The sequence below is a fragment of the Blennius ocellaris genome (assembly GCF_963422515.1).
Source record: "Blennius ocellaris genome assembly, chromosome: 23".
NCBI classification, from domain to species: Eukaryota; Metazoa; Chordata; class Actinopteri; order Blenniiformes; family Blenniidae; genus Blennius; species Blennius ocellaris.
Genome location: NC_137672.1, coordinates 5,224,745 through 5,247,906, shown reverse-complemented (window position 1 = coordinate 5,247,906; position 23,162 = coordinate 5,224,745). Strand labels below are relative to the sequence as shown.

Here is a 23,162-nt window from a genome sequence, read left to right as displayed (position 1 = left end):
CAGATTCTGTACAGATTGATAATAAGACGACTTTCACATCGGTCTCTCTCTTTTGTTTGTTTTGTTTTGTTTTTCCACTTCTACTGACCGGCTGCTTCTCCGCTGCCTATTAGCATCGCTTTTCTTCTTGACTGATTCCTGACGACAAGCCTTGTTTTGATAGTGCGTCTCTTCCCTGCAGGCAGCAGAGGGACTTTTGATACAGTCATTGACATGAACAGGGAACTTTGTGTCCCGGTTGAACCCGCAGCTGTAATGTTACAACAAATTATTCAACATTGCTCAAATATTCATGCTTTGGCACCTTTTCAACATGAGACGGTTTCACCCTGCATCCACTCACTCTTCTTTCACTGCAGGTGCAGGTTTGTGTCTGACGTATACAGATATGTGAATATATATATATATATATATATATATATATATATTGACTCGGTTGTCGTAACATAATTCAGGTGTTTAAGTAATATATATGTGTGTGTGTGTGTGTGTATACATATATATATACACATATATACATACATACATACACACACACACACACACACACACACACACACACACACACACACACACACACACACACACACACACACACACACACACACATATATATATATATATACACACATACATACATACACACACATATATATATACATATATATATGTGTGTGTGTGTATATATATATATACATATACATATACACACACACACACACACACACACACACACACACGCACACACACACACACACACACACATATATATATGTTTGTATGTTTGTTAACAAGATTACATCAAAACTACTGCACAGATTTTGTCAAAAGTTTCACCACAGATAGATATTCGGCTGTGGGAGAGCTTGTAGGTGATCCGGATCCGGATTCCGGATCCGGATTTCATTTGATAGGCTTTTAAGGATTATGTCAAAACAACATGACAGATGACAAAAATAACATTTCTATGCCAGCTGAGAATTTTAGATAACATTTCAAATTGTATATGCCTGCCGTTTCTTCATTTCTTTACTCGTGTTAAAGTGAGGGAACTCTTTCTTTGTCTGTCATCCTTTGGCGAACGGCAGAAATCTCTGATTGCCGTTGTTTCTGATGGTTCGGGTTTTCCATTCCGATTCCGGCCGTGACGTCTCTGGAGTCGCCGACTGTTTGGAGCTTTATTGACATTTTATTTGTGTCGTATTTATAGGTGGAGCAGGTTTGCAGAACTCCAAAACGGAGTCATTTTCACAAAAACGTCTCTGCCATTGTAACGTGGGCTCGTTTCTCCTGCCTCGTCGTTTCTCCAGGTCATGTGACGGCCAACACATGGCGGGAATCCTTTCTGTTTTCGGTGGAAATCACTATATTGTAAGAAAGGTTGTGGCTTTAGTTTTTTATTCATAACTTATCTTTAGTTTGATGGTATCCATCTGGTTTATCTCTGTGATTTGTTGTTTTTTTTCCTTTCAACGTACATTCTTTACTGTTTTTCAATGAAGTTGTAGGAAAACAACATTTTGCTATATTTTGCTCATAACGAACCGTAAGGAAGTTGATTTTGCATCTTAAAACTACAAATACGCTTCTATGCATTGAATAATGGCTTCTGTTTGATTTTTAAAATATAACAAAATACTTTAAAAAAGGATTAAAACAGATTAAAGCATTATAGCCATAATAAAAACTGTAAAATGTAATAATCCTTATTATATTTGTTTTTAAATAACGACTATGGTCAGTAGAAGTAACAATAAAGGTACACACACTTGATTTTGTTGTTCACGCTTTGACATTGAGATCATTCTTTCCAACCTGGGCGCTTTGTTCATGGATGTTTCTGCTGTTGATGGAAAACTATTGAGGTTTTGTGAAGGTTAACATTTGATGAAGAAATAAAGGTTTTTTTTTTTTTTTTTCCCAAAGTTTGAAAAACTTGAATCGCATCAGTTTTCTGTTTTCCCTCGATTTCGCCTCGAGTTGTGTTCCTCTTCCCAAACTCAGCTGCTGTTTGAACTCTTTGAATTAGATTTTCACTCGGGCAGAAGGTGGGTTGACTTAAAGTAGAATTCCTAACCAGGTGAAGGAAGAGACCAGCTATTCAGTTACTGAGTCGTGTCCCGTCAACGTATTTCACGGCTCAATTAAAGCTGCATGTAAATGCTTCCAGTTGGAGGAAACGAGAACAAACACAACTTTTCCCAGCGTCTGTCCTCGGAAATCGTGCCGCTTTTGTAAACAGCCGACAGTGTTGACACTCTGTCGCCGACTCTCAAGATCTATTTGTTTCAGTTCGGGATTTTACAATCGCGTGAAACACGAGGAACCGTTAAACACTCGTCTCCACTCTCCGGGATGAAGACGTCTTGATAAGAAAAAGAAAAAAAAAACGAATTCCCTGCAGGAATTTCCAAACTTGTCCTATCGGATCCGCTCGCTGGCGACGACACGCTGAGGAAACGGCGATAAAAGCCCCTCGAATCTCTGGAGAACATTTGATGGTCGCTGAAGGAGTTCAAGACGCCGACGCACACGATCGTATCGTATATCCTCCACCGTCAAACTGCTGGAGGCCACGCTGCTGTCGGAGGGGTGGAGGACGGAGGGAGTGTGTGTGTGTGTGTGTGTGTGTGTTATCCCTCACATAAAGCCGTGTTTGAAAGAGCGAGGCTCCGTTGTTGGTTCTCTGCGTAGCCTCTGTATATAAAGTGTCTGGAGAAACAGGCTGCAGGACGGATTCCGTCTCAGGAGCGTCAGTCGGCTCACGGAATCCCAGACAGACTCCACCATGTCAACACCAGACCTCCGCCGGGGCTCAGCGCTTCTCCTGCTTGTCACTGAGCACTAGTGATGATCAAATTTGAACGAATCGCTCAAAACCCGCGAGTCACTTTACTGAACGGTGACTCACGAATTATCATGTTCATTAACTCGTTCACTGAGTCATTCTTGCTACAGCCTCCAGCCGCAGAGAGGAAAACATAAATGTCACTGTTCTGCAGCTCGTCTTACTCCATTACTCACTTTAGTCGCCCTGTGAGAAAAGCAGCTGTAATGCTAAAAGCAGCTAATAGCCGAGCAGCTAACGCTAGCCGCTAAGCACATTCCGGCTCCTTACAGTCACATGAGGCTTTCAGCAGCTGGAGTCAGCTTGTAGGTGAAGTTCAGCACGAATGACCGTCTCACCTCGTTTCAATCGTTCAGCTCACATGGCCGAGTCAGCTCCAAACTCGAAAGAGTCGTTCACTGAATCGGTCAGCAGCACTTCCGCTGAGTCGTTCACCTCATGAGCGGTGAGGCTCCGCCCCTCCCTCACCTGAAAATCTGCAGCGGCGCTCCGCTCAGAACGCCTCTGAGTGACAACGGAGAAAAAAAACACACATTGTTTGTTTCACGCAGCTTGTAGGGATAAATACATGAATAATACATAGAGAAATACACAATAAACAATGTTAAAATACCACTGTAGCGTGTATTGTGTTACATTTAATATTGTCCCCTATGATTAGTTCTGCCCTATGAACGTCACATTATTTATTGATACTAGTAAAAAAAGAAAATCAGAACGTTGGGAGGAAAAAAAAAAGCTATAAAATCATATGTATATATTAATATATACTGTATATCTGCCATTCTGGATGCCAGGTATTTATTCAGTTTAATCATTTATCTAATTTATTTTCTGATTCAACTAAACCTCAAAAACAACACACATAATCTAGAATAAGGAGACCAGAATCACTAAAAACTAATGTGTACTTATTGTTTATTTTCCTCAGAAGTGTTTCAGCATTTTACTCAGAATACATGATTCTCCTCCTGGTTCATGTCGCAGTTCAGCCTCCAGGTCCTGGAGCGTGTGGTTATAGTGCGCATGTGCAACTGAATCAAATGACTCAAATGACTCAGACAACCGAGTCACTTGGATGAACGACTTAAAAACCCGTGAGTCCGTTCAAGGAGTCGGGTTTCTCATCACTGCTGAACACTTGATTTTATGACTCAGGAAGGACGTTGAGGATCCACTGCAGGAAGATCCACCAGTTTTTTTGGGGGTTCGTCCCCGACATTTTTCTTACCTTTCGAACTCGTCTGTGTTTATTTAGCTGCTTACTCACAGGTTTTACTGCGGTAAGTTATTGTGAGGCTGGACAGCAGTGACAAGAGTCCCAGTCGTTGGTCCTGGAGAAAAAAAATTATCATTTGTTCAGCTTTGGCTTTTAAGATATTAAATTATATTTTAAAGGTCGATCTAAGTTCACGCATCCGCTGCACAACGTCCAAATTGAACAAAAAAATGGTTTCAAATATTATTTATTTAATATCTTAAAAGCCAAAGGAGCACAAACGACTTCATTTAGCTGGAAGCTAGCCCAAGAGACTGGAGGGAATGCTGCTATCTGAGAAACATTTGTGTTTTTTCACAAATGTGGGTGAAAATTATCCAAGGCAATTTGCACATGAGTTGCATTATAGCCTGTAACTGTCGAATGAACAAAAACAACTCCAGGGATTTTCTTTATCTTTGTGAATGTTGATGTAACGGCTGTGTTGTTATTATTGGTAACGACAAACAGTATTATTGCAAAATCTGGGCCAAAATGACCTCGACATTCAGACAACAGCCAGAAAAATATGCAAAATCTGCTCCAGATAAGCGTACTTCACGATTGATGATAAAAAACACACTTAGAAAAAGCTTAATTATAGTTCAGGAAATACCATGACATCGTGTTTTCCCGACAAAGCAGCACAGATTTAAACTATTAATCAACAAACACTTTTAATCGACTCGGTGTAAGATTACTAAGTACACAATAAATTCAATAAAGGCATTTATGGAGGTCTTATCTAGCCTACCATACTTCACTAAATCAACTTTTTAATTGTGTCACTGGTTATTTTTTAACACGGGAAAAATGTTTATCTTATGAAAAAGCAGTGAAAATAACCTGCGTTAACTTGATAAAAGTTCGGCGCTACGTCGTCTATCAGACTATCGTCCGTCCAGAACAAACTCGCATAACTGCGAGTGCGACTGATAAAGAACCGAAGGCAGATGACTTCTTCCTTTATGACGTGTGAGGCGCCCCGTCGGGGGTCGAGCGGGAGAATAGGGCTGAATTTTAGATAAGTTATCGTCATGCTTTGTTGTGAAACATTAATAAACGACATAATGAAAATTAGATTTGATAAAGAATCATAATATAAGTAATTAAAACACAAGTTTCCTTATTTTTCTTCTTTTTATCCAATGATCTTTACTGCTCATGTGGGTGCGCCCCCTAGGGCTATACTGCCTGTACTGCAGGCCGGCCCTCTGGTTGTGACTTTACAGTGCAATGGAATGAATTTGCTTCTTTGTTGGTCTCTGATTAGTAAATTTGACTGATATTGATGATAATGTCTCCATTTGTCATCTATTTCAATCTTGTTGGTTCATGTTGAGAACCTCAAATAAATGCTGAGGTCAGCTTCAACGTCAACGCCACAATAAAACCGACCACTGTAATAGTTTTGCTCTGAATAACTGAGCTTCACACGCGCGCGCACACACACACACACACACACACACACACACACACACACACACACACACACACACACACACACACACACACACACACACACACACACACACACACACACACACACACTCAAGGCACATCGCATCTTAATATTACATGCACTTTAAATATTCTCACTTTTCGTGCATCAGCACACCTTTTCTCTTGGCATAACTGATCATAGATGGCAACGCTCACCTCAGGTGTTTAAAGTGCTAATGCTGCAACCTCTCAGTTCTCTAATAAGAAAGAAACCAGTGTCGTATAAAACAGCCCAATTCTAAAAATGTCACGGTGACCCCTTGTTTCTGCCGGAGAAGGTCTGAGTCAATGCAAACAACCAGATAAAGCTTCCCAGCCTGCACTCACCTGACTATAAAATGTCACGGCGGCCCTTTAATTGTACCGCGGAGCGGCCGAGTCGATGCTAGCGGTGATCCAGACGAGCTGATAAGGTTCTGCCGTTGGTCAATACACATTACGGAACAGGAGGGGCATTGATTAAGTGGAGAACATCTGATACTGGGGAAATGTTGTCGCTTCCATTTTAAATCCTCTCTGGCACACGTCGACCTCCACGTCACATCACCGCTCCGATAATAATGTGACATAAACATAAATCAATTAAGGGACGAATTAGATTTATATTGAGTCGTTGCCCAAATTGTTTCTTATGTTTCATTTTGTTGGTTTTGAGTCCAAGGTAATTCTTCACAGTGCAAACTGAAGAGCGGAATAGTTTGCTCGTGCAGGCTTCTTTTTATACCAGGAGTCTAAACTATTTGTCAGTTTTTTGTTTCTGAAGGCCACATTCAGGAAACTGTAGATGTTGATGTAAAATGCATCACTGGGAGTTTCCAGTCACTTCTTTGCGGTTCTGATATTTTCCTTGTGCGATAAGCCTCGTTGTGTTGAGAAGTTATTTTATAGCTGTCAGGGTGCGTTCTGATCAGAACAGTACCCCCGAAATGATTTCATTTCTCCACACTAGAAGTTATACTTGAGTTTAAGTTGCATCTCTAAAAAAAAACCAAAAAACAAAACTGTTTAATGAAGTGAAAAAACAAGTTTCTCTGGTGGAGAGGACATGTTTATATAACCGATGTCACTGTGCAGTTGATGAGCCTCAGTCAGAAGCTGGTGATTAAAGCCACCGTTGAATTTGTTCCTTCAGCTCTGTGCTTTTACTTTCTTAGAATCTCCAAACTGTCAGTGAAATATGGTCGTAATGGAGCTTTTTGAGGAACTGCAGTAGAACGCTGTTGTCTTAACAGGAAATGATAGCCAATTCAGTTATATCAGTCTCTTAAGATATACTAAACAGTTAATCAGGAATTTGAATTAATAGTTAAATTAATTACAATTACCAGAATTAACAGTAAAAGGTTGAAGGATTTTGGAGTTCTTGACACAGAAGAGGTCGACATTTCATTAATCTTTGTGCTCATTAATAAAACAGCAAGTATGATTCCAAACATTATATTTATTAACAATGAAAACAAATAAACACAGATTCTGTGTGCGTGTGAGACGTGTGATGGAACTACAAAACAAGATGGCGGATCACAAGAAACTACATTCAAATGGAGGTTATCAGAGAGCAGGAAGTCTGTCCTGGGTCTCCACCATGTGCTGGAGAACAATGGAACATGGAAGCTAGTCTTTAGCGTCTGCTTCCTGTGTGTCTCTGCTAAAGGACCATTTCTAGAATGACTTGATGTGAATGCGATTTGTCTTGTAAAACGTCAGGAGTCGTCAGATGGTGTTCAGTTACTGTGTGATGTTGTCTTTGATGTGATATGTGTAGGATTGTGAGTTAACTAGTTAGTAAAGCAAAGATTAGCATGCAGACCCTGTGTCTGTGGCAGAGCTAACGTTGGTTTACAAGTTGATAACGGCTCCTAATATCATTATCTATAGAACTCCAGTTGTTGTTACCACTTCCTTGAAGGAGTTCAGTTGTTGTCCTGCTGGAGAGAAGCTGGTGTCTTCTCCTGTAGTTAGCACCTCCTGCTAACTGTGGTTGCTGGTTCTGCAGGCTGAGGACAAGAAGATGAAGATGGGGGGGGGGTGAACAAACTTTCTGTGGTCTTGTGACATCCCAACAGTATGAACGTTACCAACTTTTTGCAAAAACTATTGACCTGAGTTGCACAACATTTTCAAGGATGATTTGTCTTTATCCAAGGAAAAGGTCAAACATTTATATTTGCCATAACGTGGTCAGTTTTAACCTGATTGATGTCAAACCAGTGGCAACATGTTCAGTGTCCAATGCCCTACACTCTGATATGCCACATGATGCAGTGGCGTAATTCCCCTGGTTAGCGATTGGGGGTCAAAGGTCATGGAAAGACATAGAAATTGCAAATTGTGTGAACATCAGTGTCAAACAGCGACGACATGAAGCAGGTAAAACGACCACGACAAATGATGGACGGAGTGGTGTGATGGATCAAATAACCTTGTAAATCCACTGGTTTCCATGGTGACAAATGTGCCATTGTGGACGGTATGGGCACATCTTGCAGCTGACGCCGTCCTTGAATAAAATAATCAAATTCAGAGAAAGATTTAATCTTGGATTAAAATGTGGAAGAGCCTTTGTGTGGAGCGACGGTGCTGCCCTGTCCTCCACTGGGCTTCCTGCAAACATTTCATTACCGGAGCATTCAATTAAAGCGGACGCTTAGCGTTGACGGTGGACTTGGTCGGTTGAAGAGACAGTTGAGATGAGTCCTCGTTGTCTCACTAAAACGCAGCCGGCAGCGGCGGCTTTGACAGCGAGCGCAGCTCCTCCTGGAGGATTTATGGATTGTTTGAACTTTTATTACTGACTGACCTTTATAATCGCGAGGTGTGTTTGTTACTGAACCACAAAATATTGCCTTCCCCTCCAGTAATAGAGTCCGCTTGTCTCAGCCGTTTCAGTTCTCCGTCTGCCGAGCCTTTCATTGGACTGACAGCGTCTGGGGAGACCGGCCCGCCTGTCCCTGTTTGTTTTCCCGCAGACTCTTTTGGAGAACGGGCTGAAGGGTGACGCGCTCATTTGCATTTGCGTTCAGGAGAAAGTGTCAGGAGCTCAAACGAAGCTGGCGCTGATCAAACGGAGGCGACTCGCTTAAAGGTAGGAGAAGAGAAGAAGAAGTGTGACTCGAAAATCAAGTGGTTTGAATCTGCAAAAGGCCTCAAAGTCTTGGAAAGTTGCGAGAGGGTCAGCGTGTCCTTGAACGTCAAGCTGATGGAGCTGGACTGGTGAAACCTTGGTAGACTGTACCGCCTGTATACCGTATTTAACTTCAGTCCTTCCAAGTTGGTGGATTCAAGAATCGTCCAAAATGTGTAATCAGTGGGTGTTTCGGTCTATTTGATCAGAATAACTACTATCTTTAAATGTAGATGTTACCCAGCTTAATGCGAGGACAACCGGAGAGACGACGGACTGGTTTTAATGGCAAATTTCAAATTGAGCGACGCTCAAACGTCCAAAATACTTGGGCCGGACCCGATTGTTTGAATATCCGGTTGTTGTGGGGGTGTCCTGATGTTAATTTTGAGATGTGAATAATGGCTGAGGCGCTGCTCTCTGACTTCTCTCAGCTTAACCTTCACTTTCACTTTAATGCACCAGGGGAGTCGAGATATATAGGAGGTTTTTTTCCCACCGTATTTTGCACAAGAATGTTTCATTAAAACTGGCTTTATGTCGAGAGCATCAGTATGAATTCTTCGAAAATATAGTCAATTTCATCCCATACACTGTGGCCACAACAAAGAAAAACTTTCAAGTGTAAATTTAATGGTTATTAAAGCGGTATTTTACCGTTGTAGCCCACTCAAGATCAAACTGGACTGTATGTGGTCCCTGAAGTGAAATTAGCTGGACTCCCTGCCTGTGCTTTTAAACAAGTGTGTTTCTTACATAACGTATCAGGTGCTTGGTTCCTTCAATATCAACCGGTCCAGCGATTTGTCCTCACGATGTGTCCCTCTGAAGAGAGGACACCGTCTTCAGGGGATTTTATGTCCCAACATCAGAGGTTTTACTGTATCTGTTGTCGTAAATAGCTCTAGCGATGGGGAAACGCCGTCTTATCTAAACTGCAGAAAGGCTGATTTCAGTTTGGTCCTGTGGTTCCTCTGCTTCTCCTCACACTTAGCCCAATGGTAAAGAGCGGACTTTACTGCACACATACCACTGCTTGAGTTGGACTTTTTCTTTTTAAGTTACCGACTCAAAAAATTAAAAAGACCTGCAACGAACAGGAAGCTCGTTCCTTTATTTTGAGCACTCACAGCACTTTAAAATGTTCATCAGCACTTTAAGATCAAGATATTTGCACATATATAAATGAATTTGCACACAATTGTTGTTTTATCTTATTTATTGAATCTTCTGTTGTCGATGGGTCCGGCCACCTGTGGAGAAACACAACAATGAATGGAGCAATGTGCAATATGTGTATTTAAGATGATCTTATTCTTTTAGTTGTTGATGTGTGTGAGAGTGTGAGGAGTTTCCACTTACCTTGTCTTGTGTTCAGGCCGGTGTCCGAGTAAAAGATTCCCCCTGGGACGGACATGTTGAAGAAGGTTCCGGGCTGAACCAAGAGGAGGAGCAAGTGGGGGTGTTGCACATAGTTTTAGTAGAGTTTACAACTTAATTTACTATTTAGGTGTTTGGTTTTCGATGTATTGATTAATAGGAGTTTTCTTTCATTAAGATATAGTTAGAGTTTTGGTTTGGAGGATTTTAACTCAGTTTTTAGACACTAATGTTAACTTTTGTTACCTATGGAGTTTTTAATGGTTCCACCCAGTTGAGGGAAGTTTATTTAAGACGCCTTTTTACGTCATTCACTGTTCTGCTGCTGGAGGAGCCACACTCCTCAATCCTCCAATGTATTTTTAGCACTTTGTAAGTTTTTGTTTTGGGCACGTGTGAAAATAAAAGAAAGAAAAGCTGACTCCTCACTGATTTTACTCACTGCTCAAACCGCTCGTCAGCCACTCTGAGGCCATAGCGGAGATCCGAGGCCTAACAGGACCCAACCTGGAGTTACTACGAAAAGTGTCAATAATCTTGCTTTACTGACAGAGCTCAGACGGGGGCCCCAATAACTGGATCGGTGCCCTGGCCCCTCATTGTTTCCTCTTAACCGACTTAAACCAGGCCAGTAAACCACCGAGCGTCTTCTAGTAGGTCACAACCGCCGTCCTCACAGCCAAGCGACACCAGCCTCCTTTCCCCCCGCTAATGGATTGATCGATTGTGCGCGTCAAGTCACGGGGACGAAGACGTGGCGCGGTGGAATGCACGTAAAGTACACAGACAAACAAGCCCTCTGGCTCTGCTGAATGAAGGCTATTGTCCATTTCCGTCTTTCTCCCCCTTCGTCTTGGTGGAGGGGAGAAGAAAGGGCGACCCAGATTTGACCCGGCTTGGGCTGCGTGTTGTCGGGGACGGGGGAGCCGCTCCGTGAATGGGCGCACTGTACGCAGGGAGGATGCCGATTTGTTCATGTACACAACAGTGAGGAGGGGGAATCACAAAAAGTTCTCGGATCTGAGGAAACGATTTACAATTATGCAAATAAGACGGTGAAACTCACTTGTGCACTTACATACACACATAAACAACTGAGAGGCAGACACACACACACACACACACACACACACACACACACACACACACACACACACACACACACACACACACACACACACACACACAATATGCAGGTTAGTGATGCATGAGTGCTCAGCTGGCCTGTTTGGACACAAAAGGGGGCTGGGTAGGGTGTGTGTGTGTGTGTGTGTGTGTGTGTGTGTGTGTGTGTGTGTGTGTGTGTGTGTGTGTGTGTGTGTGTGTGTGTGTGTGTGTGTGTGTGTGTGTGTGTGTGTGGGAGTGACCAGCATACCTTTGCACCCCGAACACGAGGAGCACCCCTCCTCCCCCTGCTGTGTTTTCCCACCAGTCCCCTGCAGCCATTTATCCACGCTGCTCTGTGGAGACTGACTGACTGACTGACAGACTGACTGACAGACTGACTGAATCATGGATCGACACTATTTTCCTTCCACCTCCTGAGCTGCTTCCTTCCCTCAACTCATCTCTTTCTGGTCAGTGCTTCCATCACAGTGGCTGTTTCCTTCACATTGAGGCCCCACGAGCAGCTGCAGAGGCAGGAAACGCGTCCACGTCCTTTAAACGTGACTAAAATCCGCGTCGTCGCCGAGTCAAAACACTGCCGGTGAGTTGATTCCTGAGCTTCTGAGGGGAGCGCTTCATCCTACACCGTCTTCAAACATGGTGCCGGCGCCGTTGAGGCGGGCCGAGCCAGCTCTGGTCGGACCGCGGGGACAAGCGAGTTCTGCTTTTGGATGTGAGATTAATCAGAAACATGGTGGATATCCTATTTTTACCTTTTTTGTGTCCCGGAGCCGCTCTGCCAGCGTCTCCCTCCCCGTGTGAGCCGGAGACAGATCCAGCCTGGTTGAGGCGCCACGTCGTGTGAATTCCCTTCCTCCTCCTCCGCTTTTCCATTAACTCGTCACGCTTTGACTCCTCTTCCTATTTCTCTCCCCTTTTCTTCTCGCGTATATACTTTTTTTTTTTCTTTTTCTGAGGCCTGAGTTGGTTTCTATCGTACATTTATCTCTTTTTGTCATGTTCTTTTTTTCATATTTTTCTGCAGTTTGCACTCATTTCCGTGTACTTTTCTTCATCCTGTTGAATCCTGTGGACAAGTTGTCCACAGGATTGCAGAAAACTCGTCCACAATTCTTTTTCAGCATCATTCATTTAAAGGATTGGATTTGGAAGTATATTTAACACATTTGTAAGAATTATTAACTGTATCTGACACAAAAGCATAAGGTATATTAGTATATTTGACACAATAATAAAGTTAAAACACCACTTCACAGATGGCGGCGGTGAGTGATGCGTTTAGGTGCTCGTTAATGTGTTGGAAGCTGCAGGGCTCGTACAGTTGATTAAAGGTTTTTTGTCATGTTTTCCTCCTATGAACTGCAGTAACATCTATCGTGGGTCGCCGCCATCTTGGATGTTTTGCGCTCTCCTATTGGACCAGCACCTTACGTGTGACTCAAACACAGCGCGTGTAACAACAATATCATTACGCCATTAAAAATAGTGCCGACTTTAAACACTGGTTTAAAAAACAACAACTGCGGGATTACAAATGGAGAACTTTTGACATCCAGCTCAGGACTAATATATATTTATGACGGTGTGAATACATTGAAGTGTCACAATGTCAGACCGGGATAACACCGCTTTGAGTGATGCGTTCAGGTGCATCACGTAACACCGTCCTCCCATAGCGACTTCAAATGATAAACATGACACGCACATATACTGGATATATGAAGCATGTATAACATATAAATTAGAAATTAAAGCTGCAAGCAGCATTGGTCAGGACCTCGTGAAAGACTGCCCGTCGGGGTGGCCATGATCCTCTAGACCGGTTAATTATCATTATCAAAAAATGTTTTAAATTACTTTTATTTTGAAAAAACAGCATCAAAACCAGCTAATTAGCTAGTGATTCTTGACCGCAGCGCCCCCATTAGGCCCCCTACCAAATTTCAGCTCAATCAGACAATGTTTGCTAGCATGCTAACGGGCATGCTAGGCCGCAAGCTCGCGGATCCACCTGAAAATGTCTGTTGGGTACTCCCCAGGTGCCCCCGATCCAGAATCTGGTCTTACTTTAACTCTGGTGTGAATGACGGTGTAAAGACATTGAAGTGTCCCAATGTCAGACCGGGATAACGCCGCTTTGAGTGATGCGTTCAGGTGCATCACGTAACACCGTCCTCCCATAGCGACTTCAAATGATAAACATGACACGCACATATACTGGATATATGAAGCATGTATAACACATCCATTAGAAATAATATGTAAAACTACATTGTGCAGGATTTGTTTGCTCCCCAAAATTCCCAAGTCTCATCCATGGAAGTGTTTTCCGGGGTTCCAGGTTTGTGGACGAGTTGTCCTGGAATCGTTGAGCTTCATCTCTGTCCTTTCCTCCCGTCTGCTCCTCCGTCACTCCAGGTCTTCTTCCTTCTTCCTTCCTCTTCCTCATCATGCAGTTCACTGGAGTCTTGCTGACGCCTCACTTCTCCGCTGGAACTCCAGATGAGATTTGGCTTTCGCTCGCCAGCTGATCTTGCTGTTTCTGCATGAGGTGGTCAGGCGATTTGTTTTAATCAAGTATTTTTAATGTCGCAAGAACCACCACTGTGTGTGTGTGTGTGTGTGTGTGCATGTATTTTTTTTTTTTGATGGATGCAAAACAGCTTTTTAAAGTCTTTTTAAAGCAAGATTCAAATGTCGAACAAGCTTCCAGAAGAATGTGAAAAAAAGAGTTGAACAAACAAAGCAAACTTTAAAATGTTATTTTCAGTTTTTGATGCATTTCGCATTCACGAGCTTGGTAATATTGTGCAAGTGTGATTTGTGCGGGAAAATAAACTGTGGTAAAGACATTCCAATGTAAAAAGCACATTAACTGGTGCTTTTCATGCGGTTTCAGGTAAAAAAAAAAAAGGACTTTGTTGAGGCATAAAGTTAGTTTTTAAAGTAAAATTTGCAAAACAAATGCATATCAGGTATAGACACCGGTCCCCTTATGTTCTGCAGCCTGCAGGTTAATTTCCAAAACTCAAAAAACTCCTTGTTGTACAGATAGTGGTTAGATTATGACACTTTAAACCAGGTATTATACGAAATTACTCAAAATTGCTATTGCTAGTATTACTGGGTAAAATCTTTGATGGAATGCATGTATATTGAATACAATTCGATACTTATTATTAAATAAATGAACTACAATAACGTTACTAGATCCTTGAGGTAGATGTGCTTGAGAGGTAACCATGGTTACCTCTCGAGTAGTGAAGATGAATTATTTCTGATTACAGTTGACGATTTCTGGTTTATATCTTCAGATGTTCAAACATTATTTAAAAACAGAAAGTGAACAGGGTTCTCAGCTAGTAAACAGGAGTGCAGTGCCATGGTAACCAGACTGCTTGGTTTAATGCTGGTCAGGAGGACAGATTAAGACAGTAGCACTCAAACCGTGACGCTTCCATCACTGTAAATGAATATCACAGTGGATATTCCGTTATTAGCATGTCACCGCTGCAGCTTTATAGAAATGGTTTAAATTATTGACCGCTTTGCTTGAGTGTGTTTTAACTGCCTCATTAAGTAATAGATAGTTTTATGCATCTGCAACCTTTGGCTCTGCAGCTGAATGTGGCTCTTTAGCCCTTCTGTAGGAAGAGCTTTCATTAAATTATACTTAAATAAACATTTAATCTTGGTTTAGTTTTAATATACATAGACAAAGTCAAAAGGACCTTTAACGTTTGGCTAAAAAAAGCTTTTGAAAAAGGCACAACTGAAATGGCTAAAATGAAGAGGGGAAAAAAGGATAAAAGCACAAGAAATGGGGAAATAAACCATAAACAAATAGCTTTTGGGGAAAAAAACAAAACAAACAAATCTAAAATGATGAGTTTTTCTACTGGAAAAAAAGGTTTAAAACACAAAAACTGCTTAAGAGTCAAACTAGTTGAAACTAAAGCTAAAATGTAAATTTTTTTTACAAATTCTTTAAAATAAGGTTGAAACAGTGCTTTAATAGTTTTTAGAGGTTAAATGTGTTTTGTGGCTCAAGTTAAATATGATCTGGTGGAAAGTGACGAAAAGAAACGTTTGGTCATCGAGCCAGATGAAACCAAACTATAGTGCAGACTATACCGATAAAGAACTGGAGGAACTATAGTACAGACTATACTGATAAAGAACTGGAGGAACTATAGTACAGACTATACCGATAAAGAACTGGAGGAACTATAGTACAGACTATACTGATAAAGAACTGGAGGAACTATAGTACAGACTATACTGATAAAGAACTGGAGGAACTATAGTACAGACTATACTGATAAAGAACTGGAGGAACTATAGTACAGACTATACCGATAAAGAACTGGAGGAACTATAGTGCAGACTACCGATAGAGAACTAGAGGAACTATAGTACAGACTATACTGATAAAGAACTGGAGGAACTATAGTACAGACTATACCAATAAAGAACTGGAGGAACTATAGTGCAGACTACCGATAGAGAACTAGAGGAACTATAGTACAGACTATACCGATAGAGAACTAGAGGAACTATAGACAGACTATACCAATAAACAACTGGAGGAACTATAGTACAGACTACTGATAAAGAACTGGAGGAACTATAGTACAGACTATACCGATAAAGAACTGGAGGAACTATAGTACAGACTATACCGATAAAGACCTGGAGGAACTATAGTACAGACTACTGATAAAGAACTGGAGGAACTATAGTACAGACTACTGATAAAGAACTGGAGGAACTATAGTACAGACTATAACGATAGAGAACTGGAGGAACTATAGTACAGACTATACCGATAGAGAACTAGAGGAACTATCGTACAGACTATACCGATAGAGAACTGGAGGAACTATAGTACAGACTATACCGATAGAGAACTAGAGGAACTATAGTACAGACTATACCGATAGAGAACTAGAGGAACTATAGGACAGACTATACTGATAAACAACTGGAGGAACTATAGTACAGACTATACTGATAAAGAACTGGAGGAAGAACTTGATATTGTGCCTTTAAAGGAAAACCTGTTGCATTTCGGTTTAGCGGCGTTTCACTAACTGGTTTTGAGTGAACAGAGATTTTAGTTGAAGCTCTTTGGGATTAATGAAAAGTGTCTCGTTCTGAGCTGCATGTGATCGACGTGGTCAGTTTAGACGGTCGCTTCAGGCCCTCAAGACGTCTCTCCTGCCGGTTCCCAAACACCTGAAGCTCCCACCATGACTCTTCTGTTCCTTCGTCGTCGACATTATAATTCCTTCACATGTATGTAAGAGACGATACTGTGGCGGCTGTTAGCATTCAGGCCTCTCATCCAGTGGGATGATGGGAAAAGGTGCGTGGTTTTAGCGCTGCCGCGCCTGGGCTGTTGCCGTACTGTTTAGTTGAGGTTTGGCGGTTGCTAAATAACGACGAGTTCCCACCTTCAGCTCATCCTCGGTGATTCCTCGTCGTCGGAAGAGCGCTTCGACATGCTCAAACCACGAAGGATGAGTCGGAGCTGAAGGTAGGAACTCGTCTCTATTGAGCAACCGCCAAAACTCGACTGAACAGTACGGCAGTACCGGTACGCCCCTTTTCCCATCGTCCTTCTGGGTGAGAGGCTTGAGCCCTAACAGCCGCCACAATACGAGTGGAAAAGGTTGGGCGTCTCCTGGGGACACCAGCAAAGAGCAGCAGGCGACGTGACGTCATCCTCATCTTGTTGTCTTCCTCACACGTCTGCCGTCTGTGAGGCCAGAACATCTTTTCAACCACAGACGAACAAGTTTCCATTCAGAGCTGAACGCTACGTCACCCTAACCCACGGCCAGGTTCTGCCTCCGGTCCTGTTTCCTCCCCAAGTAGAAAGGCGTAATTGCTCAACAATGAACGAGATCATATGAATGTTTTGACTCTTTTTCTCTCTCTCTCTGTCGTTCTGGCACTTTCTCACATTGCGGATGTCAACAGAAATGATTCCAAGTGCCATTAAAAAGGTTTAAAAAAATCAAAAAAGCCGGTGGGTGGGTGGGTGGACTGCCTACCCTGTTACAAAAACACATCATTATCTCTTTGTGTTTTCAGCCTGCGCTGCCTTTATATTAATTCACAACTCTGCTTTCCAGACTGCAAAACTCCCCCACGTTGCCTTGAATCTGACACCCGCCAAACTTTATGCGAACTCTTCGCAGGCCTGAAGGAGTGGAGGCGGCGCGAGGGCCGCGGCGCGGCCATAAGTCACTGCCGCTTCGCCACACGTGCGCCACACGGCGCGCGTGGGGATGAAGTGTTTCTCCAGGCGGCCGTTCCACAACCGTCCACATCTTCCAGTTCTCCCGAGGCGAAGGAACATCATGGTGGAACTTTTGTTCTCATCTGATGTTGGTGCCAAACTGCGGGCGCCGCTCGCTGCAGGATTTAATCTAAATTGCGTTTGACGGTCAACGGATACCATGTGAGACGTTCTAAGTAAAAGTTGTTTTTCCGTTGAAACACTAACAGCCGTGGTTACCAGTACATATAGTTTTCTTCATTTACCAGAAAGAAATGTATTGACACTGTTAAAACTCTTAGTTACACAAGTAAAAACGTCGTTCCATAATTTCTTGGAAAATTACAAGAAATATAGTTTGTGCCCGGACGTATTAAAGTAAAAATCTCGTATCCAGTTTTAGTTGTCGATGTGCATCTCTAATACCTTCTGAAGGAAATTCATCTTTACACTCAGAAAAAAACACGTATTTCCCGGCATTTTAATTTTGTGAAAGATAGTTTGTTGACATCTCATGGTCTGAATACTCCCCCCAAAAAACATCCTGTTTGTTTGTAAACATATTGACATTTATGTGATGGGTTTAGGAAACTACAGGTTAGAATTTAATGGAAATGAGTAGTTAAGGTCTTGTTTTGGTGTCTTGGTTTATTCCCTGGGAGTGTAATGTTAAGGTTCTTTTTTTAAATTGACCATTAACAGTTAAAATTATAAACTACTAATTTATTCTGTGAAAAAAAATCCCAGAAATTACTGTTAAAATCTATGGAAATGACTGCAAATATTAACAAACAAGCAGAAATGTCTATGACAAGCTTGTTTTAAAAAAAATCTTAGAGATAATTCATCTTAAACAAGTTAATCCAGGACATACGGATAAAACCAGCAGCTGATTCTGAAACAGATCGTTGGAGTTTGTTCAGTCGTGTTGAGACTGGCACACTTGGCTCAGAATTGTATTTATTTATTTATTTATTTTACTTCGTCCTCATCCATCCATCCTCTTTCCTCCAGATGAGGGTTGCAGAGGACGGAGCGGAGCGAGCTGCAGGTGTGGAACAACCAACGATGTGACATGACGACGTCGTGCTTTTAAAACGATATCGAGTCAATAATTCAATAAGTTCCCAATAAGGCGATTAAATATTTGAGCCAGAATCAAAATAGCATTTTGGGACTAATGTTGAGTTGTTATTGATTATTGAAAGTCACATCATTAATATAGTATGAAAATATAACCGATATTGTAAATACAAACTTTAAATTAGAAGCTTTTTAATGCAGCTTTTGGCCTGTTTGCTTATTAAAGACAGAGATAATGGATCTTTTAATCATCATATTTATTCATCAAAGATCTTCATCTTACAGTAAATCCATTTAAAATGGGCAGAATGATGACATCATTAGATGAATGGGTATATGAATATGAATATATATGAATTGCCGATGTTTAATGTTTTTCTACACTTGATCTTTGCCAAAATGGTGAGAAGCAATCGCTCTTTAGTTGTCATTCTACGTTTTGTATGATTTTTACTATTTTATTAATTTCTTATAATACATTTTATTAAAAAAAACACTTATTTATCACAACGCACCACTAGAGGGAGCTCAGGAACCACTGGTAGCTCATGTACTGCAGTTTGAGAATCACGACTCTATAAGCACTGAAGGACGTCTGGTATTGGAAAGAGAGGAAGTTGTACTAGAATGTCCATTGGGTATGAACGTATGACGGAGCAGCAGAAGCTCGTTTAATTTGTACGTCTGCAAAAACACCCTCGGCCTTGTTTTTGATTCTGCACGTCGGAGTCAGTTGTTGGACTGAGAGATCGTCTTTGTCCGATCAAAGAGCCCGAAATCGGCGTTGTTTTGAAGACGGGTTGCAGAGCGGGGACATTTGAGAACGCCGCCTGGATGTGTGGCTGGGCGAGACGCACATTAGCTGAAAACGATGATGTCATTGCCCGGCCTTGTCGCCCCGATAGCCCCACGGCGTGGTTTAACAACAGCGATGGCGGACGACCTGCTCCAGGCGGCGCTGCAGAAGCTACCGATGTAGCGTTTCTCCATTTTTACATGCTCCGTGTCTTCTTCTCCGTTTTAGGCACCGTTCTGCGGCAGAGTTCCAGCGCCACCTATGAGCCTGGCCTGAGTACTACATCGCTTTGAGTCGTTTTCACGGTGGGAAACTTGATGAGAGCGGCGGGGAGGAAAGGGATGGTTTGGTCTGGTTTGGTCTGGTGTGGACGGGGCCACAGGTGAGCTGAGGGGCTGCGGCAGATTGAGAGTGATAAAACCTAGCGAGGCCGCGGAGCGAGTTTATCGGTAAACACTGAAATCAAAAGAGCCAGTGAAGCGAAGGACGGCGCGGCGCGGCGCTGAAGTGGTCTGCGCCGGTTGTTTTCCTGCAGTCTTCTGCAAGGAACTGCCAGCGTGTGTTTTTTTGGAATTGAGGAGTCTTGATGAAGAGTCTTGATACGTCCATGCAGATTCCGTCACCGCACCTTCCGTGTCGCGCACACCGGGAACCACACAAAGTCGACCCCTCTCAGAAAATACCGACGTGTTTCTGTGGGAGATAGAAGCTGCTGCTTGTCGCGCCCGGACACTAGCGACAGGCGGCGGAGTCGTGTGTGTTGGATGCGGTACGACTGTTGTCACCCGCCATCTGCTGTCGCGGGGCGACAGCGCGCCGCTAGCAAAGAATCCATATTGTCCCTGGAAGCAAGTTCACCTCGAAACTCTTCACCTCAGCGACTCGGCTGGCTCCGTGTGTGTGTGTGTGTGTGCGTGTGTGTGTGTGTGTGTGTGTGTGTGTGTGTGTGTGTGTGTGTGTGTGTGTGTGTGTGTGTGTGTGTGTGTGTGCGTGTGTGTGTGTGAGCCAGCTTAGAGGAAAGTGGGGGGGGGGGAACTAGGTTGGGGGTGTGTTTTGGGGGGTGAGGGATTGGCTCAGGGGTTGTGAGGGGGAGTGTGAGTGTGTGTGTGGGTGTGGGTAAAGGCGGGGGAGGTGGGGGTTAGGAATCTGTTTACAATGGCCTGAGGGAGAGCCGTCGAAGCTGCCGGAGTAGGAAAGAACAGTCAGATGTGGAGAGAAATGCCGTGTGAGACGGACACAGAAAGTAAGAGAAAGAGTCGCGGGGAGAGGAACAGACGCGGGAGGACGAAGGGGAAGAAAGGGCCGGTGCTCGCCGGAGGATTAAACGCAGACTGAGGGAGTCCTTGAATGTTCCTGAATGGCTGAAGTTGCAGCGGGAGAGAAACACCAGTGTGATGCACTCGCAGCCGAGCTCATAGGACCTCTGCTGCTGTGTGAGTTCGGCGTTTCACTTCTGCACTGCAGGAAAAGCAAACTTGCTCCGGCTTCTGTTGCTGCATGTAAATGTTGTGCCGCATGCCTCATGTGGGCTTTTGTGTGTGTGTGTGTGTGTGTGTGTGTGCGTGTGTGTGTGTGTGTGCAGAGTTTGAAGATCAACTCTACGACACCAAGCTGACCGGTCAGACTTTCCGACATCCGTCCTCCCAGAGCTCCGACGACACGTCCACCTCGCTCAGCCGCTCGCCCGTCTCCATCAACAACAAGAGGCCCGACTTCATCTTCCTGGTAACACACACACACACACACACACACACACACACACACACACACACACACACACACACACACACACACACACACACACACACACACACACACACGCGCACGCGCACACGCCCCTATATTGTTCGGTAAATGACAGAAATGTCAATAAAATCTTCTCACATCTATTCTCACGTATCCTTGTTTCCCTTAAATTGTCTTTAAGTCAATTCTTACAATTGATCGGTTCTTTCTGACTATTTTTCATGCGTCAACTTCCTCCGTCTCTCTCGATAGAGTACCGGATATTGACTGGTACGGATGTTAAGCGGGAACCGTCAGTCATGACCATGGAGTTCAAAGACGCACGCTGCTAACGGCTAGCGCTTAGCGACTAAAACAGAATTTTTTTTTTTTTAAACACGGTGGAGCCGTGCAAAATGAAATACGGGGTCATTTGTAAATCACATGAGGTTCAACGATATAACGTTATATTTGGCCCGTGAGCCGCTAACGGGCATTAGCATTAGCCGCCAACCACTAGCAGCTAAATTTACAAAAGGTGGGTGTTTGATATTCGCCTCCCGTGTAGACGACAACACAGGAGCAAAATCCAAATGTCCCGTTTTGAGGAGAATTTATGGAGTAAGAAAACCTCAGGGAGGCAGAAGACACAGGAGTCACACTGAGAGCGATTTGAGAAGGTTTAAGATGATCATTTTATGACATTAGAAGAAGAGGAGACAAAGTCACAGTCTGCCTGGTTGACCAGGAGTTTGTCTCACTCTGAAAGTCAGACAGTGTCTTTAAGAATCCAGCCTTTATATTGGTTTTGGACCTCAGTTGAAACTGAGAATCTGGAGTTTGGAAGTGGAAACTGCAGTGAAAGACACCTAAAGCAGCTCAGAGGTCCCATCACTGCTGACTCAGGTCATCCTGGAACACAGGCTGCAAAATTGCACTTCATTCTTTATGAAAAACAAGATTTCCATAACAGCGATTCTGATTTGAACAGTCCAAATGAAAAAAACAAACAAACAAACAAAAAAACTCTTTCCACTTTCAAACTCTAGATTTTCAGTTTCAACTAAGGTCGAAAGCCAATATTCACGTTTTAACAAGGAAAATGTAAATTTCAGGCCGATGAATGCTTTAATACACACACACACACACACACAAACACACACACACACACACACACACACACACACACGAAATACTCGAATCACGTCTTCACCATGAATGTGATATTTCAATAACGTGGTAGAAAAATACATGTGTGTTCACAAAAAACATTCCAAACAATGTATGTAAAACAGACTTTACTCTAACCTTAATCTGGCGGTCTTTAATATGGGAGATTAACCCCCCCACCACCCCCCCACCACCCCCCCACCGGCGCAATAGAGCTTAAACCACACTGCACCTCCTCCACTTCCTGAATCTCATTTTATAATTTTAAATGAGTAAAAGCTTAAAATACTTGAAGAGAAGGTTCTGTTTCTTAGACGTCTCCTGCAGAGTTGATCAGAGTCTGTTCCTGCAGTGAACTCAGAGTCGTTGTGACACTGACCTCAGCTCCAGACATCACGATCACCCTCACACAAACACAAACACAAACACAAACACAAACACAAACACGGGGAGTTAAAACTATTAAGCGTAACCCTAATCTCCATCCAATTCTCCAGGATGTGTGTAAACAGCTGGTCGCCACCGCAGTGAATGAAATCCTGTCCCGCACCGAATCAGTAGCTTTATTTATCCCCTCGGGGCAGTGATGTCAATCACACACCCTTATTTACGCTTATTTGACCACGAGGCTTCAGCACAATAGATGTAGGTTCATGTAAAAGGAGTAAACAAAAACAAGACAATCTCTTTTTTTTGTTTTTAGTTTTACAAATGTCCTCATCTTGTGCTTCCTCTGTTTTTTTTTTTAAAACAACATCATGGCGGCTCTCTGCCCACCGTTTTCTTATTTCCCAGCCTTGTTTTTAACCAAACGTCGTCGTTTTAATAAATAGCCTCCGTGAGTCATTGGACTTTGTTTTA

The 23,162-nt window shown here is 42.9% G+C and overlaps 1 protein-coding gene across 1 annotated transcript in view; it reads left to right on the top strand.

Moving 5' to 3' along the window:
- Positions 1-23,162, top strand: part of nhsl2 (NHS-like 2) — a gene marked incomplete at its 5' end in the record, with an annotated part of 154,110 nt that overhangs the window by 104,315 nt on the left and 26,633 nt on the right. Inside the window, one exon of the mRNA XM_080518808.1 lies at positions 20,989-21,131. Within this exon, the coding sequence (XP_080374934.1) occupies positions 20,989-21,131 (143 nt within the window). The remainder of the gene's footprint in view (positions 1-20,988; positions 21,132-23,162) is intronic.